General features: G+C 48.0%; 1 protein-coding gene across 20 annotated transcripts in view; it reads left to right on the top strand.

Annotated features, from left to right (window-relative positions):
* Positions 1–13,194, top strand: part of adgrb2 (adhesion G protein-coupled receptor B2) — a 189,080-nt gene that overhangs the window by 131,920 nt on the left and 43,966 nt on the right. For all 20 annotated transcript variants that reach the window (XR_013131778.1, XM_077008547.1, XM_077008546.1 and 17 more), the window contains one exon: positions 8,936–9,062. Coding sequence is in view for 19 of the 20 variants with exons in the window: in XM_077008547.1 (XP_076864662.1) it covers positions 8,936–9,062 (127 nt within the window). In the remaining variant the exon portion in view is untranslated. The remainder of the gene's footprint in view (positions 1–8,935; positions 9,063–13,194) is intronic.

Below are 13,194 nucleotides of genomic sequence, written 5' to 3'. Positions count from 1 at the left end.
AACTCTCAGCTGTAGTGTGCAGTGGGGAGACGGTGTCCTCCACAGAGTGTGTTGTTTACTCAGACTCCGCTCCCTTATGCATCCACCTGTCATTTGTAAGGAGCTTGGAGCCTGAGAGAGAGAATTAAGAGACTAAAACTTAAACTTGTCCTGTTTCTTTTTCTCTCCAGAGAGCGTGCATTACCAGCTCTAGTGAGCTGAGGGCACTAGGTGTCAGCATGGTGATAATAACAACCAGGACTCTGTGCCCAAAGGAATAATCACATTACAGTGCCATCAGTGGCCTCTTTGGTAATTAGGCAGAATGCCTTAATATCTCTTTGAGTGTGTTTTAAGTGGTTTGTGGAAACTTTGTGGATTTATAATTAAGTTGTGGTGTTGACCCACGCCATGACCAGTATGAGTTTTCATCAGAAGATGACAGAAAGTGTAAATGCCTGCAGATGTGAGGGGAGAGGTCTGACACACTGGAGCAGTAACACAGCTCGTGGTTCTGAAGAAGCCCGCTACGACGGCATGGCTTAAGCACTCACGCAGGACCCACTCACCCCATCCGCGCCTTTCTACATATCTCTCTTCTCTTGTGCTCTGCCCCATCGTGGATGCGGGCATGCACACGTGCGTGTGTGTGTGTGTGTGTGTGTGTGTATCAGATATGTCCTATTCAGCCTTGCAGAAGTTATTTCCAGCTCTAGCAGATGCTACAGAAGGCCTTGATTAATCAGCACTCTGGTGTGATACCTCATCACTACTGAAATTGGACAACCTTGATGTATTTGGACTTCTAGTATTAATTAGAACATTTCGAGGAGAAAAAAAAAGTACTCCTTTGGCTTAGCTGGATTAAAATGGATTGAAACCAATAAACTAAATTATGGTATAAAAGTTAAGATTAGTTGCCTCACTCTGCCTTGTAACTTGTAACCCACAGATATCACAATAAATCTGCCTTTTAATGTTTTTGGCATGAAAACATGAAGCCCCAGAAGCTGGACGATAAAGAATATGAATCAGACCCTTGACTCGGTGCAGCACAGGGTACAGCTGGGGGACAGCAGGAAATGGACACTTAATAGTTTAACAGCCAGTTCCTGCCAGGCTGAACGAGACACGTAATAGCAGTCAAGGACAGTGGAGGTGTGAGAAGGACCCCTACGCTGGCTGTTAGTGGGATCGTTCTCCTCTGGCCTAGTGTCGAGCGTTGGGACTAGACACTTCTCACCACAGGTTACAATGGAGAAACAAAAAATCTCATCAGCATCAGAGAACAAGCACTTTATAGTCAGGCCTGGATGGACATGGAGAAGATTGAACGCTTTATGCGCAGATAAACGTATCCGATTGGAAGGTTAAAGAAAGAGAAACAAAACCAGGCAATCCGAAGTATAGTTTGGCATCTGTGCGTCGTTATGTATGCACGGAGAGGCCTCTAGAGCTGTTTTAGTGGTACTGTGACTTTCGGAGAAAATCAAAGTGACTTACAGTATATGTAATTATCTACTGCTGTCTGGGTGTTTACCAACAGAATATTTTTAAATGTGTGTGTGTATGTGTGTGTGGGCATGGGCGTGTGTGCATGAAAGTGTGACTGTCCACATGGTACAAGGTGAGGGTGTGTGTGTGTGTGTGTGTGTGTGTGTGTGTGTGTGTGTGTTTGGGGATTACAGTGCTAACAGCCAGGCAGATTGGTGCAGCTGCCCCAGTCTCTCCGTGGTGTGTGTTTGTCCCATAATGCCCTCGCTCTGCCAAGGTTATTTCCACATGCCCGTTCGCCACGGCGTTTCATTTACAGCTGAGTCCTAACTGCTCATTTGTCTGCTTCCTCTGCCTTTGGAAATCCCGCCTCATCTGTAGTGGGGAAGAGTACCACGGTTTAAACGCTTCTTTGTGGGAAGAGCGGTGCCCCAGTGCCCACCAGAAGCTGCATGCGATGCTTCTCTAATGCTACTCTTGATTATCAAATGCCTGACATTTTCAGCTTTGTTCGCCGTCCTTGTGTGTCGGTGGCTCCGTTGAGTGCGGCATTTCCAAATCCTGCCTCCTTTGTAAACACGCTGCTTTGTTTCGCTGGCGTCGAGGCGGGTGATCGGCCGCCCGCCCGCCAGCCCTTACCCACGATGCCTCCCTCAGCACGGCTCTGCTGGGTGCCCCGCGTGAGCCAGGCCACAGACATGTCTGTGGTTCACGAGTCCTTGGCGCTCCTGGCTACGCCATCGTGTTGATGAATATAACACCGCCCTCCCCTCTCTGCAGGGCACGTTTCAATCTGCCCAGAGACTTCATTCCCTGTCACCGAGAGTCCTGTCGTGTATTTAGCTTTGTTATCATCAGATATAAAGATGTGTGGGGGATACCGCAGAGTGCATCTAGGGCGTTACTTTCTCTTAGCCATAGGTGACCTAGAATTCAGCCAATCAGGTAGTGAGGGTGGGTGTGGGTGGGACTTGTAAGTGTGTACCTGAGCAGACCAGTTCCAAGCTCCGAGTTCCATCAGACATCACTCAGCCCATGACAGTGTCAGAGTTCACGGCCCCTCTGACTTAGACGACCGTTCTAAGCAAGTAAATAAAAAAAGAGACTCATGTTTTAAAGAACTTAAAAACAGGGCTTCATAAAAAGCAAAACATCATGCGCGAGCCCGTTCGGAACAGCGTGAGCAGCGCTTACAGAGCGGTGGCGTGTGCCGTCGACCGGGGTCATAAATACAGCGAGACATTAGACACAATCTCCCAGGGAACCTGTGTTTACCGACCACCCTATCATTCTCAGCCCAGCAGTGCCTACGAGTTGGTAGTAACGTGGGGGCGTGTGCGGCGTGCTGGTGTGAGTGCGTCAGACACGACAGCATCGCTGGGCTTCTCCATCAGCGCGGTTGTGTCACCGCTGGGTTTACAGGGGATCCGCTGCCCCGGGAACCCGCAGTGCTGCGGTCACGAGCTGACCGCTGATGAAGAGGAGGTAGCCTCCCTCTCCTCCCGCCGCGCCCCGTAAGGAAATAGGAGCGCGACAACAAATGGGCGAGACAGAATGAATTGTGTTCATTGGACTGTCTCAGGAACACAACCAGCGGGTGGTGGTTTGCTTGTTTGTTTGCTTTTCATTTTCAGCAGCAGAATAAAAGAGAATAATAACGGCACAATGGGAGAGAAGTGTCTCGTTTTTTTCTTCTTGCAGTATGGGCTCGTACCCCAGATGACCCCCTCTTTGCAATAAAGTGTGACGGTAATCCCTAAGCATCTTACGGTTACGAGCTGGACTGGTATAATGTAAAATCCATCTGACTGCGAGAACTCGCTCATGTACCATTATCTCACCATGCAGGGACTACCACTGGCTTTTCTCTGTATTCCCATTTCTTATAGTCTCTATTTACTCTCTCTCTTTCTCGTCTCTTTCTCGTCTCACTGTTCCTTCCACTCCTGCTGCACCTTTTAGCCAGTTACTTTCCCACGTATGACCCTTCACGGCTGCTTATTTGGCTGCCCGTACAGCTCTGGTCCTTCCATGCACCTTTGTGTATTTTCGTCTTCAGACTTGTGTGTTTTGGCGTGTGCGTCGTGACAAGTGTCACAATGCTAGTATGCTAACAGGAGTCTAAATTTAGCCAGGGTCTTGATGTGAAAATAATGATCTACCTCTTGCAGCAGGAGCCCGTCTGGCCGGCGTTAGTCTGTAGGCACGGGGGCGGGGCTCTCTGGCTCCCAGCGTAGGGGACAGGGCGAGCGTTAGTGTGTCAGAAGCTCTGAGATCGCTTGCCTGCTCACGCAACATCACGGCTGTGCGTGCGTGGAGTCCTGCCTTTGTGGTGAGTATGAACGCCGCTATAACCAATTCTGAGAGAGAGAGGGAGAGAGAGAGAGAGAGACAGACAGAGGGAAAGAAGAAGAGAGGGAGAGAGAGAGGGAGATATGGTGACCACAGGAAAGGAAATTGTATGCCGTCCAATTTAGTCCATGTGTTTTTGAGTGTACAGCACAGACGTTAAAGAGAGAACGCAAGATGAAAAGAAAACAGAGATAGTAAACAAACATATCGTCTCCACACAGGTTGTTTTGCTCCGGTGATCTCATGAGAGTTGTGCTGCGTCTCACAATCCACTACTCATCTTAACAAGTCTTTCCCTTAGGATCACAAGCCGTGGCATTTGTATTAACCCAGGCTTACTCATAATAGATATATCCTGCAGTCCTGCATTGGATTAGCCTACACTTCTCCTCGCAGAGCAGTGGAAAGAATGAATGAACATCTTTCTTTTATCCAACAGCGCAGAATCACTTGGCAGATGATGTAGTATGCAAATAATGGATTAGCATTTGTATTTATATAGAGTTGTTTAAAAAAATAGTTATCCTAGTGCCTTGTCTGTTTTAGTTAGCTAAAACACGTTCTCACTTTCTTTCTCCTGCTTAAGGGTGGGTCAGTTGACGAGTTCAGCCCAAGGGTCTAGTTTGCTTGGCTCCTGTGATGATTAGCATGGTTAGCAGGGTTCTTGTATCTTGAGTTCAGGTGATTGGACCAGGCCACTGGTTCTGCATGCTGTGGAGCACTGATGATGCTAACCTGTTGGAGGGTGTTGCTCTTAGCACACTGAAGGATACTAATCTTTCTAAAGGAGCTTAAACCCAGTGCTTGGGAAGCAGAGGTGTGGGCCAGTGGTAAGTACCGCCCATGGCTTTTGCCCTTCAGAACCCAGCAGCCCAGAATCTAAGCTGGTATTGTCCAGAGCCCCGAGCTTGAGCGTGGAGGCAAAAGAAGAAGCAGGTTTCCAATTGGCCCATGCTAACACCTCGCATCAGGGGTTAAGAGGAAACAGGGACTAGCCGGTCGTGCCGATATTAAGGCAGTGAACCCTTGTTCTCCCGCTCCGTGCTGGATCAGCGTTAGCTACACGGGTCAGTGGGGCACATAGGTGAGCTTTATTTCCAGCCTGATGCGTTTTGGAATTGTGAAACGTAGCCAGGTGAACCCGCAGGGCGACGAGCCGATTCGTGTCATCCCGCGAGGTCCGGATGCTTAACTCCACCGGCGAAGTCGGCGGCACCGCGCTCTGTCACTGTGGCGTCGGCGGGGAGTCCCTCCGCTCCTCGGTCTTCCCTAAGCAGAACCGCAGCAGAAACGAACAGGCTTCCCGTCTGAAGCAGCGCGCTCATTGATATGCTCCCCGCGTGCAGCTTCTGCCACGTATTCTCCCTGCTCTCTGCGCTGGAGCCCAATCACCAACACGCTCCTTGATTCTTTCGTCCTTGCGCCATGATCTCAATCTTCTACCCTAACCACCCCCCCCACCCCCCCATACACTCTCGTTCTCAGGATGCTTATCAAACTCAGGGAGGGGATGCACTGCTCCGAACATTGCAGTCATAACCAGGCTGGAGTTAATTGAATTGCCTTCCTGAAGTAAGACGGTTCTTCTGCTGGATTGACGGTTAGCCTCCATCAGCTGATTTGTTGCTTTAGCCTGAACCGCATGCGGGTCCACGGTGCTGTAATCTCACCCTCTCCGTCTCCACGAGACCGTCCCCGCTTTAATCCATCACATCCCCAGTCACTCATAGCAGCGTTCCTTATCTACCTCCATCTCTTCTGTTAGTGAAGAGATGCTTCTCATGAATATCACAATAAAAGCTTAATTTATGGGAATCAAGTAACACGATAAATTCTGCGTAGTTTCAGCCGCCATCTAGCCGAAACCCGTCCGAGAGCTTTAAACAAAACACACAGCTTCAGATCTAGGCTCCTGCTGACACTGAAGCGGTTGTTTATTTACAGGTCAGGGGACGTTGTCTTTGTGCAGGGGACAGAGCGGTAAAGGACAGGACTGGGCGTCCGGCTGCTTCATTACACCCATCACGGCATATTGAATAGTGCAGTTGGCCTTGAGTGCACAAATGTGGCTGCCTTGGCATTTCATTTTTTTTTTTTTTTAGGTGAGTGTGTGTGTGCGTGTGTGTGTGTGTGTGTGTGTGTCACCCCTGACTAATGTTTCATTACACTTGGAAGAGACCACTGCCACTTCCCGCTCAACCTCCATTGTGAATATATGCAGAGCTGGATGAATCATTTATCATTTCACAGAGCCGTTACACACTCCCCCCGCCCCCCCTCGCCTTCCCAACAGGTCCTGTTCTTAGTCAGTGTTTGCAGGTCTACTTATCTTTTAAAACTGCTGCTGTGTACGGTTCGACTGCCTTGTGATGTACTTCTTCAACCCTCCACCTCTCATTTCACTCACTTGGTTGGCTATTGATCGACATCCTTGTGAGCTTTAACTGAGGCTGTTTTGATCCGAGCCTAACAAGATGCAACCAGATTTCTGTTCTACTTATTTTGATCCTTCCTGCCGCGTTTGAAAGGCTTGGGCTTAAAGGCAGATCGGATTAAACGCTATGATACACCACTGAGCAACAAAAGAATTACTAAATGACATTAGGTGCATCGTTAGTTGTTAAATGCTTCGTTTTTATGAGAGTGTGAGTGTGGAAAGGTAGTGGCAGTACAAAAGGAGCATGCGGTGATCTGGAATGTCCCAAGACTCCCAGAGAAGGACACCCTATCCACTTCAGCTCCACACGCTGGCTTGGACTTATATTTGTTTGTGGTCTTGGGAAACTAGTAAGCTTGGCAAACTAAAGTTTAATACAAACACACACACACACACACACACACACACACACACATTTTATGCATTGTGATGAGCCTTTTTCTCCCAGTGGATCTTGCTAATTTCTGTGGAATATGTCCCACATTCAGCCTTAATCTCCAGCATTTGCTGGACTAATGCTTCCAGTGGAGAGAGTCTTATAGAGCGCCACCATGTGGATCGGTCTAGCCTCCGCCCAACAGCATTGGGCTCCGATCCTCTCCCTTGCACCTCCTCTCAGAGAGGAGCATCACAGGGTGGTCACCCCCCAAAGCAACTGCACCTCCTCTTTATATCCACTCATGGCTTAACAGTGGACACGGCTTCAATGTCATAGTTCTGTGTTTCATAATTATGGTTTTTTAATCAGTATGTTTGCTCTGTAGCAACTCTGTTTTTATGTTTGTTTATGCATTTGCTGGTCTGAGCACGATTTATATGGTTCAGACCGTGGGATGTTCAGTAAGTTCCTACTGGTGACCTGTGAGCATGGACCTTCTTGCCAAAACACCACGGACCTTCCCGCCGTTTAGAAGAGCCTGACGCTGGCAGCGAGATGAGCTGGAGATATTGGAGATGTGTCTTTAATTGTGGGTGGTGCTGGAGTGGAGCTGAAATGTCAGGCGAACAGCGAGAGGTCACCCTGTATCACCTCAGGGTGCAGCATGGCGGGTGATAACCAGCAGAACGGAAGCAGAAATGTAAACCCCCTGCTGTCTTTCCCCACGCTAATCCTGTCTGATGATAAATGGAATCCTTTTACTTTGTTTTCCAGCAGAATGTGTTGAAGCCACTATTGTCAGTGAGGTGAAAAAAATTTAATCATGCAGAGTATTTATAGTGTGAATGCTGTGAGCGCCTGTGTGTTTTAAGGCAAATCTGACTCCCGAGGATATACATGGAATATATCACTAAAATCTATATCCCTATTTTAAAAAAGTCAGTGTGAAGTGTGTTCTCCGTGGGTTGTTCTCAGTACTGCAATAATTAACTGGGAGAACAAAATCTTTCATTTTTGCCCCATGATCTTTTATCATGTATGCACCGCAGTTAATTAACAAATGACTATTAATAGTCAGGCTTCATGTGTGTGTGTGAGATGCGTTATCTCCTTCACGATCGTCGTGTCAGTGAGTGGGCACGCGCAGCCGTGATGCACGGAGACTGGTAATTAAAAGCAGCAAACGATCACGCTTGCGCCCGACATTAAACTTTTCATTAGGAGGCTTTAAACTCATTAGCTGGTGAGAGGGGAGGCCAAGCCGTGCGTAATGGTACGAACGAGGGAGAAAGGCAGAGGGAGATGTAGCCGTGGACGGAGAGGTGTGCCAGCTGCGATACTGTGGACACCGTGTTCGGAGATCGGAAAATGAACGGTGGCGATGCAGATAAGTGATGGCATATTCGTGTACTAATAAACCAGCTGATGGTTGTTTTGTAAAGGTCATGTTCCAGTTATGCTTTCTAAATAAGAGCTAGGCTGTTCTTTGAAACAGCACTTTCTGGCCAGAAACAGTTTCTTGGAATGTTAATGGAATCTCATAGCATACAGATGAGGTCATCAAAAAGGCTTTTCATTTGGATTCTTTCCCATCAGTATAGAGCCAGCACGACTTCTGCCTTCCGCCAGTACCGTCCCTGCATTAAGGGTTTATGAAATCATTTAGTCTCTATGGCAGATTCAGATTATTTTGTTTGTTTATTTGTTTGTTTATGAAATAGTTCAAATGTTATAATAATAATGGCAATAATAAGAATAGCATCTTGTATGCATATGGTACATTTAAAGTAGTCTAAGAAAGTGTAACATCCTTTTCAGATTTGAATTTTAATAGAATTCTGTTCTCACAATTTTATTTGAAATGTAGCTTTTAGTCAGACTGAAAGTGATGGCAGCCAGTGAAATAAGATTGACGAACCCCATGTGAGCGGAGTGCTGGTGTTAGTGTTCGTAGATCTATCACTACCATACCCCCCACCTGCTAATGGAAAACACAACTTGCACATCTCAGAAGCCACTACAAATCTGCTTTCCTGTCATTGCTTTCCGAACACAGCAATTAGTTCATTCTCTGAATCTCTCTCACACAGCAATTAGTCCACACTGCCTTTCTGTCGCACACTCACTCATGTCCTCTCTCTCTCTCTCTCTCTCTCTCTCTCTCTCTCTCTCTCTCTCTCTCTCTCTCTCTCTCTCTCTCTCTCCCTCTCTCTTTCTTTCTCTATACATACACACACACAGACATATATATCTTTATGGTGTTTGTGTGTGCTTTCTCTCCACCCTATCAACAGAGAGGCTGGCGGAGAAAACTGGGACACAGAGGGTTGTCAAACACTTCCGTCCTCTGCACTTCACACCAAATGTCTCTGCAGCAAGATCTCCACCTTTGCAGTGTTAGCACAAAGAGCTAAAGACCCGGTGAGTGCAACCTTTACCTCCGCACCTTCCACACCCTCCACACCTATCAGGCTCCGCCCACTCATAGCGTCTAGTCTAGCCACACACCCAGACGAGCTCTGAGAACACCCATAACGGGGCTGGCAGAGCCGTAACGGGCGGCGGTGGGGAGGCGTTGCGTGAAGCACATTCCGAGCCTACGTTAAATTCTTTCGGCTTAGAATTCCGCCGCTATTTCGAGCTTCGAGTGGAAGAAAGTGTCTGCTTGAGCGCACCTTTGTTTATCTGCTCTTCGAAGCAGAGAAAAGATGAGCTGGTTAACGAGATGGCAGTCACAGGAGAAAGTGTCCTGCCATAAACAATACGGTCTGTGGTAATTATTTCAGTGTCGGTGCTGTTGAAGTACTGGGCCGTAAGATCGGGGATATCACGCTCGTCAGCAGGGGGGAGAAGGAATTTGAGAGGTGGTTCGATACCTCTCTGCATCCTTGGCAGGTGGTTGGAGAAGGGAGGATATTACATGAGCAGCAAACATCTCGTTCTGACATTTGGCTGAGATTTTGGAATAAACGATGGTGTGTACGTCAGGCACTGGCGATCTCACAAGCAGCATTTGTTTATGGGATCAATGCACGGAAGAGTCTAGAATTTCTAGGAAAGGCTTGTGCTTTGCTACTGTTACATTTTAATAAAATGCAATGATCACTTAAGGTGAGTCCCTATAAATCACTTAACTCATTAGATCAGATGATCCCGTCCCTTTATGGATTTATGCTCACCCCTGTCACCAAGCTGCGGCCAGCCTGGCACGTCTGCTGTCTTTTATTTTTTTGCTCCTGAACTGAGAGTCCCAAAATGGATGAGCCGTGTCTGCTTCCGTGTGATGAATGTGTTTTTCAGACACCGCGCACAATTTAAGTCAGACGTAATAACGGTGCATTCTCGGCCTACTAAAACGAATGGCGAGGTGAAAAAAATGACACGAGCTGTTTGCCCTTTAGCTAGCCTGATTCATTTCTGTATTACTGATGCTCTTCCCTGAATTCGGCTGCTGTATGAAGGGAGGACCCACCATATGTCTGCTGCGTGCCCGAGCCTCTCTTCTCTATTCTCCGCCTGTAGACACACACCCCCCCCTTTCCATAGATCTGTCTCTCCCCTTTTACCCTTCCGTTACACAGTGAGGCTGACCCACTTTTGTTTAGCGTGTTTCCTCTGTCTGTCTGTCCCTCTCTCGCTGTCTTTTTTGAAGGCAGCCCCATTAGGGTGATTGATGTGCGTGGCGGGTGAAGGGGGTTCTGGGAAATGGAAAATAGCCCTGAGGAATGAACGGCGTGGGGCCGAGAGAGGAGTGGCCAGCCACTGTCACCCGGGAGCTGTGTGGCACATAGCGGACACCTGTCCGTGCCTGTCAGCTGAGCCGGAGGGACCGAGCACGGCTGCACAGAGCAGGAGAGATGCTCCGAATCTCTGTTAGCTTTCCCCAGTTGTCCCAAAACAGCTATCAGGAGTATTGATGTTTTGAGAATTTTCAAAGTGCTTATGCAAATTCCATCACAGAGGTGCATTCTGATGAAAATATATATTTGAATATTGCTTACACACAAAACCCTCAAAACAGGGCAGGACAGGGTACCTGGGTGGTCAGGATGGGGTACCTGGGTGGTCAGAATGGGTACCATGGTGGTCAGGATGGTTATCTTGGCAGTTAGGGTTGGTACTTGGGCGATCAGGATAGGTACCTGGGCGGTCAGGATGGGGAACTCTGTGTTCAGGAAACAAGCAGTTTCCTTACAAGCAGAGCATTCTGGTGAGGGTGCTTCAGTGGACAAATGCAAAATCAAAATCATGATATAAATTGTGACCTTTATTTCCACTGCTCTATTCTCTCTCTGTAGTCTCTTTAGGAAAAAAAGTCTGATTCATCTGTAAGGCTTAATGACTCTTCTGCTTACTGTGAATGACTATAAAAACTTCTCAAAGTCAGTTTGTGCAAAGCAGGTGAAAGCAAACATGTCATTAAACACTCGCCACATCCAGGCTCATTAAGAAATGGCCAACTGTTCCGCCAAAGATAGTCACACATGTTTGGTCATACCTGGATGAAACGTACAGCTTATTCATTCATAACACTGTTACGATATATTCTCAACTAAATGCCATTGTGTTCTGCAACACACCACGTGGCGCCATTGTAAAAAATGCCTGACAGGATTCTGTCAAACGTCCATATTCCACTGAGCTGAATCTTGTGGCTAACTTTATCAGCCGAGACCTGCCAATCTTCTGGGATGCCGACATTAATGTTTACTGCCTGCTGCTGGAATGCCTTGTGACATTTGGAGACGTGGGGAATAAACAGCACCATTAGCGCGTCGTCATTTTCCTTCCATTAACCACGCGGCGCGCGGGTCAGCGCATCTTCGTCGGTAATGCTCGGCGGAAGCCCGTAAAGTACCCCACTCGACTGGAAAGGCCTTTTCCGCAGCGCCACGTGGAAACTGTTTTCGGAGCTGCGGCAGAGACGTCCTTAGACGGCGGGAGAGACGGGTTGATGGAGTGAGAGAGCGCTTCACCCGTTCACCTCGCTGACATGTCCTCGTTTTTATCCCCGTCAAAGTGCAGAAACTCGCAGTAGACGGTGATTATGGGATTGGGGACAGAGGTGGTCAGGGAAAAAAGCAGGTCTATTTAGATTTGTAGTACTGGTCATTTTAACTGCAAACTTATGAGGGGAAAATAAGATAATTTTTTGTTCCTAATTTTAAGGGCTTAAATTAGAAGCGTCGAGAGAACACTGGGAACTTTAGAAATTGACGGTGTGAATGTGGACGGAGGTGAAATTTTTTTGAAGAGGTTGCGTCAGGTTGTGTTGTTTACAGTTTGCGCAGGCATCATGGGCCAGAGCTGAAGGTCTCACATGCTGTCCTACCCTTCCCACGCACCGTGGTGGATGTGCGGCTCGCGGGGTTGGCTGTGAAGAGGAGCACAGATGGAAGAAGCCTTCTGACACCCTCACCTTGTGTTCCTCATGAACTCCCTGCCCACACAGCGCGTCCTCTTGGGCCTGTGCGGTTGTATCACACGAGCGGGTGTCCGAACGGAGCTGCAGGAGGAGCTCCTCGTGAGTTTGCTGCCGCAGATAACAAGTCGGAGTAATTTTACGTGCGCCGGTGGTGTGGCAGGCGGCTATGGAAAATGCATTATGCGAGGCTGTGGGTTACGGGACGGCGTGTTGAGAGAGCGAACCCGCTGAGCATGAATGACCATCTCACCCCCAATGTTAAAAGATTATCCGGGGCAGGGTGTGGGGAGGAGGGGGCTCAGATAGATAAAGGCACAGCGCGCTGGATTAACCTCTATGTTTAATAGAAAATGGCGGGGACAGGATTAAGCTTCGACTTCCCAGCCATTTACAGTGGATGGTGTATTGCCCCCTAATCATGTTCATGTTCTGCACAGCTTCACTGAGACAGAGAGGCTGAGTATTCAGTTACTGTGTACCAGGCTCACGGATTCCTTATATGAAAAGCACCGAGATGACGGCTGCACGAGGCAGCTTCTGTTTCAAGTACAGTGACTGCAACTCCCAAGATCCAAACGTTTGCCATGCTCATGACTCATCAGTTGTGTGCCAGTCGGTTATCCAGTGATGGATGATGGGAGCCGTAGGCAGTGACTGGATAGTCACTTTTTTGGCCGTAACAATTTGCCGTGTGTCAGTTTCTCCACGCAACATAATGGCTTTGAGCTGATTTATTGGCATACAAGATCAAATGAGAGGCATTCAAGCAGAGACAAAGGCACACATACTGCCAGTGAATTCTGGAGTGTTACCTCCCTACTAGCCAGACAGATACACACACACACACACACACACACACACACACACACACACACACACACACACACACACACACGTTTGTGTCCTGAATCAGAGGACCAACCTGCCTTGCATGCTAAAGGGCTCTGGGGCTAGATGGCTTAAAGACGAAGACCCTTCTATTTGTACGGATACTGTCGACGAATGTGCCTCGGGCATATTGACAGATCTTTCCTTCACTGGTGCTGCATACACACACACACACACACACACACACACACACACACACACACACACACACACACACACACAAGAACACACTCTCTCTAA

The sequence above is a fragment of the Brachyhypopomus gauderio genome, chromosome 6 (genome assembly GCF_052324685.1).
Source record: "Brachyhypopomus gauderio isolate BG-103 chromosome 6, BGAUD_0.2, whole genome shotgun sequence".
NCBI lineage: Eukaryota > Metazoa > Chordata > Actinopteri > Gymnotiformes > Hypopomidae > Brachyhypopomus > Brachyhypopomus gauderio.
The sequence above is the reverse complement of the archived record's forward strand: the minus strand, read 5'-3'. Positions and strand labels throughout refer to the sequence as shown.